This window comes from Danio rerio, chromosome 12 (assembly GCF_049306965.1).
Source record: "Danio rerio strain Tuebingen ecotype United States chromosome 12, GRCz12tu, whole genome shotgun sequence".
Lineage (NCBI taxonomy): Eukaryota > Metazoa > Chordata > Actinopteri > Cypriniformes > Danionidae > Danio > Danio rerio.
In genome coordinates, this window is record NC_133187.1 from 13,063,347 (window position 1) to 13,082,609 (window position 19,263).

General features: G+C 40.6%; 1 protein-coding gene and 1 long non-coding RNA gene across 5 annotated transcripts in view; one reads left to right on the forward strand and one right to left on the reverse strand.

Annotated features, from left to right (window-relative positions):
* grid1b (glutamate receptor, ionotropic, delta 1b) overlaps positions 1–19,263 on the forward strand; it is a 737,476-nt gene that overhangs the window by 395,338 nt on the left and 322,875 nt on the right. For all 4 annotated transcript variants that reach the window (XM_021480270.3, XM_009306536.5, XM_680591.10 and 1 more), the window contains exon 3: positions 10,702–10,986. In XM_021480270.3, coding sequence (XP_021335945.1) covers positions 10,702–10,986 — 285 coding nt within the window. The remainder of the gene's footprint in view (positions 1–10,701; positions 10,987–19,263) is intronic.
* LOC137496797 (uncharacterized) lies at positions 1,595–4,443 on the reverse strand. Its single transcript, XR_011017386.2, has 6 exons — positions 4,206–4,443; positions 3,772–3,884; positions 2,716–2,843; positions 2,457–2,542; positions 2,122–2,164; positions 1,595–2,024 (listed from the first exon to the last, which is right to left on the reverse strand). It is a non-coding gene; the product is annotated as an uncharacterized lncRNA (long non-coding RNA).

Consider the following 19,263-nt stretch of genomic DNA (forward strand, 5'->3'; position numbering starts at 1 on the left):
TGCCTTGTTTTATAGTTTATCCTGTCTGTCACCTGCATTGACCATTTGCCTGTTCCCTGACTACGCTTCCGGATTTCCTTCTTTGTACCTGTTTGCTCCTGTATTTGAACATTGCCTGTATTACGACTCTGAATAAAGCTGCATGTGGATGCTCTTTCCTTTTTCATCCTACTCCCTTAGTGGTTACATAAACAGTTTTTTCAACTTTTATTTTTTAAGTTATACAAAGTTTAACTTAATATTTTAGTCAGTTTGATTAAGTTGATATGACAAGGAAAGTTTATTTGATTAAAAAAAAAATAATAATAAATAAATAAATAAATAAGGCAGCAATATTTTCCAAACAAAAAGCAAGCATATACATCAATCCTCACTTTTTATTATCTTACCACAGTTTCTGTTGATTACAACATAATTATATGTTACCCTAGGGTATGCTAGAGATAAACACAAGTACCAGAACATGTCCACACATCCCCAAAATCCCCTTAGACCCCTGATGGTTAAGTGAAAATCCCCACTATTCACACTGATCTATTACCTAGCTATTAATAAGATATTGGCTGTTTATTAGTACACTGTAAAACCCAAAAAGTTAAGTTAACTCAAACCTTTTGAGGAAACCAATTGCAAACAACCATTTAGATTCAAAAGTGAATCCTAATGAGTACTGTGAACTTAATCCATTTGAGTAAATGAAGCTATTTGAGTACAGTATAATCTGATAAGTAAAGGCAAAACCAACCGTTTGAGGAAACCAATTGACACAAACTATTTGAGTTAAAAACTAATCCATATGAGTACTGTGAACTTACTCCGTTGAACTTAAAGTAATGAGGTATTCAATTAATTCATTACCTTTAACACTGAATTCAAAACTCATTTCACATGAGTAGAATTAACTTTCAGTTATCTACACTCATTTAATTTCATAAAGTTGACTGTTGGGTTTTCCAGTGTAGGTAACTTATAAAGCATAATCTTGACATCCACGTCTACTGCACCTCCTTAAACCTACCTAATACCTAAACCAAAATATTACCTTACAAAGCAGTACATTTGTTATCATTGAGCTAAAACTCTTAGTAAAGCTTGCTAATCGCTAATAAAAAAAAAAAAAAAAAAACTTTAAAATAAAGTATGACCCAAATGCCCTTTGCAATATAATTGTGAATTAGCAAATTTAAAAATAAAGTGATATAATAAATTGAGCTTGTAAGTAGTAGTGATTGAGTGTGTTTTTGTATAGAGTACACAGCAAAATATGGGGACCCAAAACAACTCTATGGGTGTTAATTTCAACACTTTGAAAGTGTCTCATGGGGTCCACTCAAAACAGACTTAAATCAACACTTTCAAAAGGGTTGGCACATTGACACCGAAGTAAGGGTTAATTTTAACTCAGGGCAGAGTTAAAAAATGTAATTATATTTAACACCACCTGGTGTAATATATTATTTTATTCAACTCTCTTGAGTGTAAATATGGTAAAAAGGTCAAATAGACTGTAAATTACAAAAAAAAAAAACATTTTATTTGAAAACATTCACAACTTCAACAATTCATTCAATTTTTAAAATGCAACAATGTCAAATTTGCTTTAAATGTTTTATTAGTAAAGACAGTATTAACAAAATATGATGTCCAAACTTGATGTTTCATCAGAGCAATTTAAGTTCAATATATCGTCACTCATAGTTTTCTTCTGAACGCATAGTTTTCTTCTGAAATTACATTTTAAACAACTTGGCGTGCAAATCTTTCACTTCTGGTGTTTCCTTGGTCCTCCATATCAAACACAGCAGTTTAAATAAAGGTATAAATGCTGTAAACTTGTGTGAAAACAAACTGGAGCTAGGAAATCTTATCAAGCATGTCCTGTGAATGAAGTGCTTCCCAGCCACAGGATGACCTTTTTATCCATGACGATGTACAGTAGTAACTGCTGATCGCTCGTCTGGTGGTTCCTGATGCACGGATATAGGGTGATGCTCATCTAAGAACTCTTCAAGACTCCAGCATGACTAAGAAAAATGTTTGAAAACAAATTGCAATCAAATTCTATGATATATTTAAAAGAACATTTAAAGTAAATAAAACATTCAAGAAATCTAAACTCACCTTTTGAAAATCCACATGATGATCCACAACTTGACTCTCCCAGCTGGTTGAGGTGACAGGATATGGAAAAGTAGAAAAAACACATATATCACTGTTGGATCTCCAAAAACAATTAGGTTAACCACTATGACTAGAACTGGAAAAACAGGCAGCTGTCTGTCCAGAATCCTGAATTTAACACAACACTTGGAGCAAAATTTAGAGGAGCTTAAAATCTTTTATATCATTTAGTGATGCTGACTTCCCCAAAATATTGGCCACAGTGTAAAAAATATTCATAAACTTACAGTTTTCTGTAAGCGTGTGCGTGCGTGTGTGTGTGCGTGTTTGTTTACCAGATTCAACTTGTTAGGCCCTTTCAGGTCCAGTATTGACGCCACCTTTCCTGGAGTCTAGCAGATGTTTCAGGTCCAAATATAATCTAAAATATTAGGATAAGCAGAAGAGAAAAAGTGCAAAGCAAACAGCAAAACATTATTTAAGTAACAGTTCACCCACAATACAAAACTTATCACCTTCATGTCATTCGTTATTCTTTAATGCTCTAATACCCTCTCAGCTTGTGAAACAAATACAGAACTTTATCAAACATACCTTCATTATTATCACCACATATAACCAAGAAGGTGTGCTTGGTCATTTCACCAACTCTGGAAATACACCATCCGTCTCTAATCAGCCAATCGTCACAGGGTCTTGTGTTATTGTATAGAGAACTGTGGCTGTTAAAAAACAACAACACATTAGTATCTAACACATATGCATAACCTTCAGATGAAAAAGGAGAGATGAACATCACAAAGTATGCCTCACACATTTTCACATATCTTTTGATTCAGATGTTGATTATTGATAATAAATCTACAAATCAAACCTGTATCATCATTAGGCTGCTCAAATATGAATCAGTTGATTAATTTTACAGACAGGTGGCTGTTTACAACGCACTAATAAAACGGAAATGTTGTGTACAGTACATGCTAAGTTTAGCCTATAGTTTTAAGCACAATATCATGCGGGAGAAAAAGCTTGACTAAGATGTTCCTGACAACAGAAATAGCCTAACTTACTAACGTCAGACATCCCGAGTTGGGAAAAGTCATTTTCGAAGGAGACAGAGTTGATTTGCGGGAGGTAGCGGGAGAGATGAGTACCTTAAGAGCAATGGGATGAGTTGCGCGCGACGTACCTGAAGAGCTGGGAGGGATGCGGTGGAGAGGGGCGTGCAAAGTGTTTAATGACCGGGCGGGAGACGCGCGATATCCGGGAGATGATCATTCATTTGCGGGCATCTACTTGGGCATCTGGGAGTCTCTGTGCATTTGCGGGATAACGTTAACGTTAATCCCGCAACTTCCGGGAGACTTCTGTAACGTTAAATGTCTGATAAAGTGCAAACGCGGTCATTTAAAGACATTAATGTTAACATTCCGACTTTAATGGTTGTCAACACTTAATATAATTCAAGCGTACGTTATCACACGAGTCTAAGTTATGGACTAACGGTAACGTTATATGGACGGCCACGAATGAACCAGTTTTAAAGGGCCGCGGTGTTTAAAATAACCAAATTAACGTACACGAATAACAAACAATCATTTGTTTCAGTCAGGAAGCCTTTTACAAGTAAGCATATGTTCATTTACTCACCAGATATGTTTTAGAAACTCTCCAGAGCTTATGGAAACCGTCCTGTGTTGCCGTTAGCATCCGGGCAGAGTAGGCTAACCTTAGGCGGCTCCGGGGATTCCCTTGCTAGTTTGCTTGGAATTAAAGGAGAAGTGTCGATTTTATTTTACAGATGGGTAACAACGCACAAAATGGCATTAAGCGTGACAGAAATGTATTGAACATGTCCATTTGATGTTTTTATGCACTATGTATGCGTGAGCATTTATAAAAAACATTCTTGAAAAGAAGTCAATAGTAATGCAGTTAAGCTAGATACACAAACGACCATGAATGAACCGCAGAAGTTTAAAATTGTAACTCCATTCTAAAGTTATTAACTTAACAACATGTTTACAACTCTATTTTCTTAAAGAAAGTCAGTAAAATACCAACATTTAGGTAGTTTGACTCACCAGTTGCTGTTCTAAATCTCAGATGGAAAATGGCGTCTGGAAAATTCTTCAGTGACTGGGGCTGCATGAATTCCCGGATGTTGGAAATAACACCACCAAGGGTTGAAAAGATAACTCCTTGATTTTCGCACTGAATAAAAACAATTCTAACTCTTATTATATTCATTTATCAAAATCTAACTCTTTAACGTCAACACTTTACTCTCAAATGCTTCAACACCGAGAATTTAACTCTGATGAATTTGCTGTGTAGCCCACATTTAAGTGCTATAACCCCCACCCTCATACACACAAGCTATAAAGTGCTGCTCATAATCAACAGCTGCATTTTAACAGCTACTGAATATATTTTCAACCAGTTTTAATAGCTCAATAATTCTGCGGTTACAAATAAAACTGAAACGTATAGTGAGGTTATTATGAACAGTATTATGTACATTTTCTGCATTCATATTAAAATAAATAAATAAAGCACACGTATTGCACTGAAGCTGACTTCATTTTTAAAGTTTGATTTTTAGTGGCATTGCAGCATTGCACATAATGAGCTCTCAGTGTTGTTTAGTGTTTGCCACGTCAATAGTCTCTGCAAGTTGATTATCTGCCATGATTTCTTCTCTGGCCAGTGCTTCAAAATGACATTTCAATATCTCTTCACTAAGAACCGAGTTTCCCTGAAAAGCATCCATCTATTGATCGGCATTGCATTACATTTTTCTTTCTTCTTCCTCCATGCCATTGGAGAGGTTGGAGTTTTAAGAAAAATAAAACTTTGTCTCTTCTTGACGCTTCTCAAAATTCACTTAGCAATGTGAAATCCAAATGTACTTTCTTAGTACGGCTTTCCTGATTGCATTGTGCTCAATGCATCATGGCAGATTTTCTAAAGAAAAATACATTTTGTCTCTGTAATTGTTCATTAAAATGTAATAACTTTGTTGCTAAAATTGCTAAATGTTGCTTTTCAGCCAATGCCACAATTGCTTCTCATTTTTTCAGCCCCTTGTGCTCAACTGACTGTCTCTTTTATTGTTTCATGTTTCAATGAATTCCAAATGAATCAAATCAAGTCATGTCCTACTTTTTCCTCATCAAAATTCTATTGCCCCAAAGATTATAGCTTTTAAGAAGTAAAAATTGGTTGTAAATTAAAAAAAAGAAATAAATAAAGAAAAAGAAAGAAAGACAAATCTAAATATTTTAACACTGGCTCATTGTATCTCTGTATACATTTCTGGAGAGTGCAAACTATGTAGCCAGAGCTTACATACATACATTTTTTTAAAATGAACAATATGACGCCACCGTCGACTTCTTTTTCTTTTCGCGCTACCAGCTAACCGATTACCTCTGTGCAAACTGCTTTTCTATTGTTACTAGTTTGCCCAGTAGCTCGAGCAGAAAAAAGTTGAGGGTTCGAGTCTGGCGAAGAATAGTTTCAGAAAGCAGGTAAAACAAAGGTAAAAACTAAAAGCAACAATCAAATAGAAAATTAAATAAAAGGGTGAGAATGTGGTAGGAACTAAAGAAACATTGTAAAAATCAGCCATGGGGGCTTTTCTTTTTTAGGATTGCTTTTGAAAGGGGGGGTGATCAGATCAATTGATGATTGAAAACACTATTGGTTGGGTTTAGGGAACAGGATGGGTGGTGTGGTATTGGTCGTCAGTCAGTCAGTCAGTCAGTCAGTCAGTCAGTCAGTCAGTCAGTCAGTGAGTTGACAGCAGCCTTTGCTGGATTTACATTAAAACTGTGGGTGCAAATGACACTGACAAGAGATATTTGAAATTTGAAAAAAAAAAAAAAAAGCATACACAGCGACCTCTAGTGGATTCACAAAAACTGCAAAAGAAAAAAAAAAAAGTAACTCCTGGGATGTATTTTGCAGAAGGTTTTGGTTGTGCGCTGTGAGTTATCATCCCTATGCCCTAAACCATTTCATCATCCATTTTGAATCACTGTGAAAGCTTAAAATTAGTGTTGCTCATATTTTAGATAATCTGCTCTGAGTCATTTTGAATGCAATTCAGTTTTAACAATACTCAGACTGACAATATACATTTATGCCATTTAGAATACTGCTGTAGCTCTTAAAGAAGAAGATATGCTCCCACTTTAGTTTAATATATAACTCATGCTATAAACAAACCCTTAACTAAGGCTTATCGATAGTTACTAAGGTGGTAGTTAAGTTTAGGTATTGGTTGCTATTAGGGTGGTAAAATAAGAGTAAATTAATTGTAAATTGAGCTAAAAGTCTTAGTTGATGGTTTGTACATTAAAATAAAGTGTGACCAACAAAAAATTCACAGTATCATAATGGTTTAATTTATATTTAAAGAAGGCCTATAGGTTGGTGTTGTTGTTTTTTTTAAGTAATAATTAATAAAAAAAAGTAACCTAACTAATTAACTAACCCTATTATTAAACTCTAGTAAAAATTCATTTTGGGAACCAAATGTGATTTTATAGACACAAAATAAATACAATAATATATATTATGCCAAACTGATCGACATCGCCCAATCCTAGTCTATAAATAATATTACAAACCTCACTTGAAACATAGAGTCATCTAACTCTAATATAACTGAATTGTGAAATGGTTTACAATGTTACCTTTAAGAAAATAAATGTATAAATGGAACATCAAAGTAAAGTACAACAATATTAGGTTTTGGAGTTACACGTTTTAAAATGACAGAAATAAATGCACCACTACAGCTGTTGGAAGCAGACCAGCAATGCATTAAAGGGCAGTCTAGACAACTGATTAGACTCTAATTGGAGTTGGAGTAGTTAACTGGATCTCAGCCGCAAGGACTGCATTGCATCTGGGACCGACAATCTAAGGCTAACGTGTTAGACATAATGACTTTTCGTCTCTTTTGAATTATTATGCATATGCCATTTGCACAATTATACACAGTATTACAAATTTTGCTGTACTAAGCATTATATGGTATCAACTCTTTTTTTAGAAAATGTTGAATAAACTGAAATTAATGAATGGTAATGAAGCTTATTTCCCCGTTGAGTAATCATTCATTCATTCATTCATTCATTCATTCATTCATTCATTCATTCATTCATTCATTCATTCATTCATTCATTCATTCATTCATTCATTCATTCATTTATTCATTCATTCATTTAGTTATGCATCTATCTATCTATCTATCTATCTATCTATCTATCTATCTATCTATCTATCTATCTATCTATCTATCTATCTATCCATCCATCCATCCATCCATCCATCCATCCATCCATCCATTCATCCATCCATCCATCCATCCATCCATCCATCCATCCATCCATCCATCCATCTATCTATCTATCTATCTATCTATCTATCTCTCTGTCTGTCTGTCTGCCTGTCTGTCTGTCTGTCTGTCTGTCTGTCTATTTATTTATTGTCAGAATTAATAAGACCAATGTTGGTAGAGCATCCCTGCTACATAGCAATTGTAACAAAGTGCAAAGTTATGCAGTCCATTACAATAAATAAAAACAAAATTACCCTGCCCACTCTTTTTATCAACACCGGGGTCCTTCAATGAACTAATCAGGATAACTAATTAACTAACTAACTAACTAACTAACTAACTAACTAACTAACTAACTAACTAACTAACTAACTATGAACTGTCTATTTTCATCAAGTGATTGCATTTTTTTCTTAGTAAGGTAAATGAACAGGTCACTTTTTATGACACAGAAGATACACAGAGCTCTCTTATCATAAAACCAAAGCTTGTAATTAAGAGGAGGTCAAATTAAACTCATTTGGCCTTGATTATTCTAAAAGCAGACAATGAGGCTGTCCTTTTATATTGTGTCAGCGATTAAGCATCGAAACCTTACTGAAGCAGTGTCCTTTCATGTCAGTGAAAAAAACATCTCTTATGATGCACTGTTCTAGATTTTAATAAAAAAAAAATAATTACTGAGTCAAATAAGTGGCTTTAAGAGTATTGCAGAATTGGAAAATGGGTCTTTTGCAATCTGCACAAAAAGATTTGTTATGAGCAAATCATGATGGTGTTTTTTCACAAATTACCAGTATCGCGATAACAGTATCGATCCAGCATGTTCATTTGTTTCTTGTAAATTCAATGATACAGTTATTGCTGAATAGTAAATTATTGCACTATCCAGATTTCAGTTATAGCTGCTCCAATCTGCTAACTGAAATTTAAAAGAAAAAATGTTTTTGTCAATTATGTCATTCTTTGTGTATGAAAAAAGTATGATTATTATATATATATATATATATATATATATATATATATATATATATATATATATATATATATATATATATATATATTTATATATTTATATATTTTAATTAGATACAAATAAATATGAGATCTGACCGTAACCCAACCCCTAAACATACCAACACAGGCTCATTGTGAAAACGTACCGCTGTGTGCATTTCTGTAGAGCGCGAATTATGCAGCAGAGCTAGGTATGGTGGCATTTTTTCTTTAAAAGAAATGATACAGGGTGGTATGATGCCAACAATTGCTTCTGTTTCTTTTTGTGCTACCAGCTGACCACTTACCTCTGTGTAGACCGCCTTTTCACTGTTACCAGCTGTTGCCTCACAGCAAGAAGGCCACTGGCTCAAGCTTTGGCTGGGTTAGTTAGTGTTTCTGTGTTGAGTTTGCATATCCTTCTTGTGTTTGCGTGGGTTTCCTCCGGGTGTTCTGATTTCCCCCACAAGTCCAAAGACATGTGCTATAGATGAATTGGGTAAGCTAAATCGTCTTAAGAATAAGTGTGTGAATAAGAGTATATGGGTGTTTCCCAGTGATTGGTTGCAGCTGGAAGGGCTACCATTGTAATGTGTTTTGAAACTTGATACACATGTACAATGTTGCTTGACTAAACTCTTGTACTGATACAAAAATCCTATAATTCTAGCATCATATGTAATGTTTTTTTGCTTGCGTGACATGCATCTCCTGTATCAAAATCAATTGTGACAGATTTACCTTGCCAGCAGAGACAGGAAAAAAAAAAAAGAAAAAAAGACAGATGCATCTCAATACATGGCTGATATGACTCACTTCTGTTACTTTCTGGAAATTCCAGTGGTCCTTGACATAAAGATATGATTTTCTGAGTGTTTCATTCAATAAAAGTGACCACAGAGATGGTTTATAAAATCCAAACTTAACACCTAAACGAATAGGTCTCAGGCAATTGTATATATTTAAATCAGTCTCCTATTTGTCATGGTGTAAATTGATAAATGTTTCCTGGTCAGAACTCACTGAATATAAACTTTGGAAGACACCAACATGCAACTTCAAACATGTTTACATTTATAGTTTCCTACAAAGCTCATATATGAATGGAAGCCATGGAATGAAAAATGCAGTAATAATATATTAGATATATTGATTAAAAAATTTAATGAATGGACTAGTGTGCAATGTATTTCTCTGTGGAGAAAGACTATTATATATCTCGTTCAGCCGCCTCATGCTAACAGTTATTTAGATAACTTCACAAGTTTGTTTTGCCCACCAAAATGATCTTAATTCAAATTGTCAAATAAGGATTCTCTATTTAAAAATGCTTTTAGCCAGGCACACGATAGTATCTTTGCTTTTTTTGGAGCTGCCAAAACATAACCAAATTATTTCTAAAGCTTGTACACTTACAGCTAAATCTTTTCTTCCCACGGAAAATATTTCCTCCTCAAATCACATAGCTCAAACTGTCATAACAGATAATAAGGTTAAAAAATATTGCAGTCTGCTTCTGCTTCTGCTTTTTTTTTTTTTTTTTTTTTTTTTATAAAGGAAAATGTTATGCTTACTGCTGCTCTGATAAAATATATTGAAAGTTTTGTCAAACTGAATGGCACAAAATACTGTATTTGAATTTATTCAATAAATATCTATACAGTATACAAGATGATTTATTGTTATCTATAGATCCCATAACCTTTTTTGTATCTACATATATTTGTATTACTTCAAACTAAAATCTTGTTTATAATTACCCTAAAATTGTATTATTATTATTATTATTATTATTATTATTATTATTATTATTATTATTATTATTATTATTATTTTATATCATTATTACTTTTTATTTGTATTAACATGTAGCAACCTTAATTTAGAACAATCCATCTAATGCAATCTACTGATCACATAGCTTTATTATTATTATTATTATTATTATTATTATTATTATTATTATTATTATTATTATTATTATTATTATTATTATTATTTTGCTTGGCATCTGCATATATTTGTAACCGTTCAAATTAAAATATTGTTTATAATTGCACTAATATTGTATTATTCATTATTTTTATTTTTAGTATTACTATGTAGCAATCTTTAATTTGAAACAAGTGAGGCAAAGATGTGTCAATTACACACAGCTAATTAGTCAAGTTTTGGCTTAAGATTTCTAAACTTTTAAGCTTATCAGATCTGTCTTTTCTGTTGTTTTGCAGCATGCGAACTGATGACGCAAGGTATCCTGGCTTTGGTCACGTCTACAGGCTGTGCTTCAGCCAGTGCTCTACAGTCCCTGACAGATGCCATGCACATACCACACCTTTACGTCCAGCGAAATGCTGAAGGATCACCCCGTACAGCTTGCCAGCTCAATCCAAGTCCTGACGGAGAACGATACACCCTTGCCGCACGACCGCCTGTCCGTCTAGGTGATGTCATGTTGACGCTAGTTGGTGAGCTGCGATGGCAAAAGTTCATCGTCTTCTATGACAGCGACTATGGTGAGTGACTGACTGCTAAAATAAGAAAATAAATGAAATTATATGGCAAAACACAGGTTATGCAGCCCTCACAAGGACATATATTTTTCATATTGACAATTTGTATTAGCAGGTATGATTTACTCAAACCTAACCCCCTCATTAAGGGCAAATTGCTCTAGAATGTACAAGTAGGATTGTATAAATTATTAATTTAAATTAAATTAACCACTATAATAAAAAGTTACAGTTAGCTGTGATATTTTATTGGGTTTAGCTGAAATGTTTTAAAATATCGGTAACACTTTAGTGTAATGGTCCATGGGTTTATGCCAGTTCATGTATTCACTAACATTAACTAAGTAAGCATACTCTTGTAAAGCATTTATTAATCATAGTTAAACATTAACTAATACATTATTAAACTCCAATGTTATGTTTGTTAACATTAGTTAATGCAATGGCACACCAACAGTGCACATTTCCAACCTCTTCCTAAACAAACACACCTGAATCAACCCATCAGAACATCAGAAGAGACTTCAAAACTTTAAATTAATGGGTCAGATAAGAAAGACATCCAAAATATGTACAGTTGGTGTGTCTCCAGGAACAGAGTTGGGAAACACTTAGTAGTCTGAGTTAACATGAACTAATGTTATTTACCTAATTACATTAAGCATAATCTTGTAAAGCATGTATTAATCATAGTTCAACGTTAACTAATACATGATTAAGATCCAATGTTATGTTTGTTAACATTAGTTAATGCAGTGTTTCCCAACCCTGTTCCTGAAGGCACACCAATAGCACACATTTCCAATTTCTTCCTAATCAAACACACCTGAATCAAGTAATCAGAACATTAGAAGAGACTCCAAAACTTAAAATAATTAGGTCAGCTAAAGAGACATTCAAAATATGCAGTTGGTGTGCCTCCGGGGACAGGGTTGGGAGACACTGAGTCAATGCCCTCTGAGTTAACATGAACTAACAATATTTAACTTAAGTAACATTATGCATAATCTTGCAAAGCATATATCAATCATAGTTCAACATTAACTAATACATTATTAGAATTGATTGTTATGTGTATTAACATTAGTTAATGCAGTGTTCCCCCTCGGTTGGGAAACTTCAGTGCTATAAGTGGATTTGATTTGAAAATCCACGAAATGGGAGCATTCGGATCAGAAGCCGCTTGTCTGGAGAGTATTGAACGGGCCAATGAATGAAATGAATTGGCAGCGTAAGCTTGTGCAGGTGTGCTGCATTGCCAATTATCCCAGCATATAAGCACACCTGGAGCGAGCAAACGCCATCCTTTTCAATTCAGATCCTTTCTGAGTGAGTCGATGAGGGTTACTCTTGCTAAACAGCCCTTCAGAGCGAAAGAGTGTCTCCCGGTCCAGAGTGGGTTTTCGCGGCGGCAGACGGTCGAGCTGGGTTTCTCCCTTGCCTGCGGTTCTTTGGGTCCGGTCTTCCAGAGCGGTGCATATTGTTGCAACTTTCCTAAAAGAGCAACACAGTCGTGCAGCACATCCTTTTCAGGATGGCGCTCCGACTGTGCGTTTCTGGTTGCGGGGGTTTCCTGGCTCCGGATGATGGACACGATCACTGCATTGCATGTTTGGGGGTCCAGCATGTTAATGCGGTGCTTGCGGGCAGTTCATGTCGTCATTGCGATGCCATGACCGTTGCACAGCTAAGATCCCGGCTAACTTTCGCAAGAGAGCGAGCCACCCCAGTTGCCTCCTGTTCTAAGAAAGCAGCGGGCGCTCGGGCAGATCTGAGGTTTCCAGTGGGAGATAATCCGCCGCCCACGGGCTTGCGGACCTCTCGCTCCTCACAGCGCTCCATCCAAGCTTCGGGCAGTGGGAGTGACCCGTCTAACCAGATGATAGCTCTTACGCTCGCTGACACCGGAGATCAGATGTTCTCCGTGGCATCGGAGGGTGGGCTTTCACTGTCCAACGAAGATCTGGACCCGCTCGCCCCCTCCGGGCAGGTGAGCGCCATCAAATCGGATCCTGAAGCAGACATGTTAGCCATGCTTTCCCGGGCTGCTTTGGCCGTCGGGTTGGAGCTGGTTCATCCCCCAGCTTCGCGCCCGGACCGACTAGATGGGTGCTACGTAGAGGACCAGAAGGCGAAGCTTTCGAAGCCTTTCATCCCCTTCTTCCCGAAAGTGCACAGTAGGCTCACGCTGTCTTGGAGGGCACCTTTCGCTGCCCGTGCTGCGCCCTTGACGGCGGAGCTGCCAGGGGGTATGAGGCGATCCCGTCAGTAGAGCATGCTATCGCGGTCAATCTTTGTCTGCGTGGTGCCTCTACATAGGGGGGTTTGCCCCGCCTCCCGTCCAAAGTCTGTAGGTTGTCTGCCTCCCTTGGAGCCAGAGCTTATAAGGCTGCGGGCAAGGCTGCTTCTGCTTTGCACGCAATGGCCACCTACCAGCGCTGCCAAGCGCAGGCGCTGGCCGAGCTGCACGAGGGCAGGTCTAACCCAGGCTTACTACATGAGCTGCGCACCGCGACCGACTATGCTCTTCGGACTACTAAGTCCGCCGCGTGTGCGCTGGGGAGGACGATTTCCACACTTGTGGTTCAGGAACGCCACCTCTGGCTAAACCTGGCCGATATGCGCGATGTTGACAAAGTTCGCTTTCTTGACTCGCCCATATCCCAGGCTGGCCTGTTCGGCGACACCGTCGGTGAATTCACCCAGGAATTCAAGGAGAGCAGTCGGATGCGATGGGCAATGTTATTTATCGGTGCGGCTGTAAGCCCGCTCCGCCCGCCGAGCCATCCACCTCCGCTGCTCCTTGCCGAGGGCGCCCGCCAATGAGTGCTGCCCCACCCCGCCTGTGCCTCTGGCCAAGCGGGCGCGGCGTACACCTCGAAAGCAGGCAGCCCTCCCTGCCCAGGGCGCGTTAAGTCCGGTAAATGGACCGTGAAGCGTCCCTCGGACAGGTCATCCGGAGAAGAGGAAACTTACTCTTTCCTCACTGGAGGGCGGGGCCCCGATTTCGGTACTTTTCAGTGCCACCAAAACATCAATGAAAGAGCACTTTTCTCCATCCCCGGATGTGACAGCACAAACTCTGCCAGTCCGGGACGCGCTGCCTTCCGGCTCGCAGATTCTACGTGCTTCGCCAGTGGCTCACGAGCGCTGGGGGGATGGTCTCCCTTCCCTCAGCCTTCCAGCCCCCTCTCCGGAGTCAGGGTGCGTAGCCAGAGCGAATCGCTCTCCTCCAGCTCTTCCGCGGGACCCTCGTGCTTCCCGGATCAGCACACCCACTCCGTGCTGCCCCACCGCTGGTACGTCAGCGATTGTAGCGATGACTCTATTAGCGAGGGCTCTGCCTGCCTGGTTAGCACGGGCCGGCCCCTCGCGGTGGCTCATACGCACAATCAGACTCGGTTACGCGATTTAGTTCGCGAAGTGGCCCCCCAAGTTCACGGGCGTGTATTTCACCAGGGTCAACCCCCTGTCCGCCTCTGTCTTGCGAGAGGAGATTGCTGCCCTCCTGGGGTGGAATCAAGCCAGTTCCTCCAGCCGAGATAGAGAGAGTGGGTTTTTCAGCCTATACTTAATCGTACCCAAAATGAGCGGTGGGTAACGACCAATCCTTCTGCGCATTTTGAACCGCTGTCTGCACAAGCTGCCGTTCAGAATGCTCACGCAGAGGCACATCCTCCAATGCGTTCGTCCTCGGGATTGGTTAGCAGCCAATTCCCACCAAATTCTTCACCAAACTCGCGGAGGTTGCCTTAGCACCCCTTCGGCTCGCGGGCATCCGCGTACTCAATTATTTTGAGCTGATATCTATGGCTGATTTTAGCCCACTCGCGAGAGCAATTGATTATGCACAGGGACAAGGTGCTTCAGCATCTCCGCATACTGGGGCTTCAGGTCAACCGAGAAAAGAGCAAACTCGCCTCCGTGCAGAGGATCTCTTTTCTTGGAATGGAGCTGGACTCGATCACCATGGTAGTTCACCTTTCCGAGAAACGCGCTCGCCTTTTGCTGAACTGTCTGAGAGAGCTCGACAGCAAACTAGTGGTCCCACTGATGTTCTTTCAGAAGCCCCTGGGGCATATTACATCCGCAGCCGCCGTCGCCGCTCGGATTGCTCCATATGAGACCACTTCAGCACTGGCTTCACGATCGGGTCCCAAGACGCGTATGGCACGCGGGCACACACCGGGTCTCTGTTACTGCGCTGTGTCGAAGTGCCCTCAGCCCTTGGAACGACCCCTCGTTCCTACAGGCCGGTGTGCCTCTAGGACAGGCATCCAGCCATGTTGTTGTTTCAACGGATGCTTCCAACACGGGTTGGGAGGCCATGTGTCGCGGGCATGCAGCTGCGGGCCTGTGGAAGGGTGCCCAGTTGCATTGGCATATCAATTGCCTAGAGCTGTTGGCAGTGTTCCTCGCTCTCCACCGCTTTTTACCTTGCTGGAGCGGCAACACGTGCTGGTCAGGACGGACAGTACGGCGGCGGCGTATATCAACCGCATAGGGGGTATGCGCTCTCGCCGCATGTCTCAGCTCGCCCGCCGTCCGCTCCTCTGTCACCCACAGCTGAAATCTATGCGCGCCATTCACGTTCCAGGCATGCTCAATCGTGCAGCCGATGCGCTCTCATGACAGCTGTTACGCCCTGGAGAATGGAGACTCCACCCCGAGTCTGTTCAGCTGATATGGGCGTGATTCGGGAAGGCCCGGATCGATCTGTTTGCTTCCCCCGAGAACGCTCATTGCCAGTTGTTTTTTTCCCTGACCGAGGGCTCTCTCGGCACGGATGCACTGGCCCACAGCTGGCCTCGGGGCATGCCCAAGTATGCGTTTCACCCAGTGAGCCTGCTCGCGCAGTTAATGTGCAAGGTCAGGGAGGACGAGGAACAGGTTCTGCTAGTTGCGCCCCTATGGCCCAACCGGACCTGGATATCAGAGCTCTCACTCCTCGCGACGGCCCTCCCCTGGCGGATCCCTTTGAGAGAGGACCTACTCTATCAGGGACAGGGCACCATCTGGCACCCTCGCCACAATCTTTGGAACCTCCACGTGTGGTCCTTAGACGCGAGGAAGACTTAACCGAAGACTGAAGTCGGTAACCTACCGACTGCGGTGGTTAATACCATCACTCAGGCTAGAGCCCCCTCCACGAGGTGCGCCTATGCCCTGAAGTGGAGTCTATTCACTGAATGGTGGGTCTCTCGCAGAGAAGACCCCCGAAACTGCCAGATTAGTGTTGTGCTCTCTTTCCTTCAAGAGAAGTTGGACAGCAGGCTGTCACCCTCCACTCTTAAGGTTTACGTGACCGCCATCTCCGCTTATCATAACGCGGTAGCTGGTGGCACCGTGGGAAAGCATAACCTCATCATCCGGTTCCTTAGGGGTGCTAGACGAATTAATCCATCTCGCCCCTTCCCTATGCCCTCTTGGGATCTCGCCCTCGTTCTCGCGAGTTTGCGAGCAGATCCCTTTGAGCCACTCGAATCAGTATCTCTAAGATTTCTGTCCCTGAAGAGAGCTCTGCTGGTTGCGTTGGCCTCCATCAAGAGGGTCGGGGACCTGGAGGCATTTTCGGTCAGTGACTCGTGCCTGGAATTCGGGCCGGATTACTCTCACATCATCCTGAGACCCCGCCCGGGTTATGTGCCCAAGGTTCTTACCACCCCCTTTAGTGATCAGGTAGTGAACCTGCAAGCGCTGCCTCCGGAGGAGGCAGACCCAGGCCTTTCTTTACTTTGTCCAGTTCGCGCTCTACACATTTATGTGGACCGTACTCAGAATTTAAGATCATCTGAGCAGCTCTTTGTCTGTAATGGCGGTCGGCAGCAGAGAAGGGCCGTATCGAAACAAAGATTATCCCACTGGATTGTGGATGCCATTTCACTCACTTATTCGAGTCGAGGTCAGCCGTGTCCCCCGGGAGTGCGTGCACACTCCACTCGGAGCGTTGCATCCTCTTGGGCGCGTACACGTGGCGCCTCTCTAACAGACATCTGTAGAGCTGCGGGCTGGGCGACACCCAACACATTTGCAAGGTTTTACAATCTGCGAGCGGAGCCGATTTTCTCAAGGGTATTAGGTAACCTTTTGGTGATTGAGGAAACAACTCGGTAGGGTGTTGAGACACGCTTGCTGCGCCATTCTCCCTAACACGGAGATACATGCGCCTTTTTATCTGTCAGTAAAGTTCCCCGTCAGGTGAGCCCTGTAGATTCCTCCGTGGCCCCCAGCACTGACTCAGCAGAGGAGTCACTTGCTGGCCCACTACGTTGTAGGTTTGCCCGCTGGTCAGCCCGCGCTTTGGGTATAGGTGCCTGCTATGTGTGATCCCCACTAGGCGATCCCATATGCTTATTCCGCCATGGTTAAGTCCCCCCCCCTGGGCGGACCCGTGTCTTCCCTCTCCGCTAACCACTCTTTTGCTATGCGTACTCCACCTTTTTAGGGCTAGTCCATATGTAAATTCTGCCATATACCCCCCCCCCCCCCCTAAATCTTCTCCCATTTCGTGGATTTTCAAATGAAATCCACTTATAGCACTGAAGTTCCCCAACCGAAGGGGAACGTTCGAGGTTACAGAAGTAACCCTTCGCTCCCCGAGGAGGGGAACGGAAGTGCTATACTCCGTCGCCATATTGACTGTCCCTTAGCTGTTTGAAAGTCTCTTCAGCTTAAAAGGATGGCGTTTGCTTGCTCCAGGTGTGCTTATATGCTGGGATAATTGGCAATGCAGCACACCTGGGAATCCTCCCATTTCGTGGATTTTCAAATCAAATCCACTTATAGCACTTCCGTTCCCCTCCTCGGGGAACAAAGGGTTACTTCTGTAACCTCAAATTTTTTTCTCAAAGGCACACCAACAGTATCTAAACATTTTTAACCTCTTTCTAATCAAAGACACCTGAATCAACTCATCAGAATATTAGAAGAGACTCCAAAAACTGAAATGATTTCATCATGTTCAAAATATGTACAGTTGGTGTGTCTCCAGGAACAGAGTTGGGAAACACTTAGCACTCTGAGTTATCAAGAACAAAAATTATTTAACTTAAATAACAATAACTAAAGTTTATAAAGATGAACAAATGCCATAAAAAATACATTAACTAACCTTAACTAAAGGACCATTATATTAAATTGTTACCAATATATCAATAAGTGATTGTGATAGAATCTATTAGACTTGAGAGTTTATGTAGCACTGATCTTCGTCTGATTTTTAAAAAATTCTAATTCTAAGTTTTCTTTTAATATTGCATGGATGAACTGTAAAGAGAAAGCTGACACCATATTGTACCCATATTTTAAACATGTTACTGATTGTTTACAATACAATGGAAGGTCCTCACATAATTAACACAACACATCATGAGGAATAGAGAAAAGATGGAAAGACTTTATATATGTTCATTCTGTACAAGCACTGAGCAATACGCTTGAAGCTCAAAGCACGGATTGTTGCAGTGGCTTTGTAGTTTGACCTGTAAGAGCTCCACACAGGTGCAGCACAAGAACTGCTTTACAAGCCTTGATTTCCCTTCACATCCATGAAATAGTGGCAACAAAAGAGCAAGAGATGTTAGAATTCATCCATTCAAAGTAGCCGCACTGGATTGAACTTCATTTGAATACCAGTGTATGGAAAACATGATTCTGAAATGTAATTTCTTTGAGGTTTTGATTGCACAAGCAGTACAGGAAAGTAGAGTGAAATTGAAAGCAATTTTTTTTTTGTTATTTTTTTTTTCCTGAAGTATCCATCAAGAGGATGGTCAGCCAGTGAACAAAAAAAATGTCTGCAAACCTGTGAACAATTGTCTGTGTCCAAGACATATAAAGTGATCGAAAAAAGTTCTAGTCAAAGAAATAAAAAACACCAGCAGAGCTTGACAATGAGGACTACGTGATGGCCCAGGGCCAGCGTGCGGGATGTTCAGGCCAGTGTACATAATGCCAGTAGTGCCTTGTCACAAAAGTTTATCTTGGCTGTGACTGTCTGTCAATTGCGTGCAAATACAATTTTAGGGTGCTTTAACACATAGAAGTTTGTTCGGAATCTGTCTTGTTTCCCGTTAATTAGTGTTGTTTGTTTGGCATATGTGAATCTGCGCCAAATCAATCGGTCCAAACACGCAAAACACGTTTACAAGTCCCGAAACAAATTTACAATTACAGATTTCTTACGGAAAGGGAATGTACCACACACCGGAAGTGATGTCCGAAGTGACATATTGTTCACTCAACTTTTGAAAACATCCGCTGCATTGATGTAAAATAATT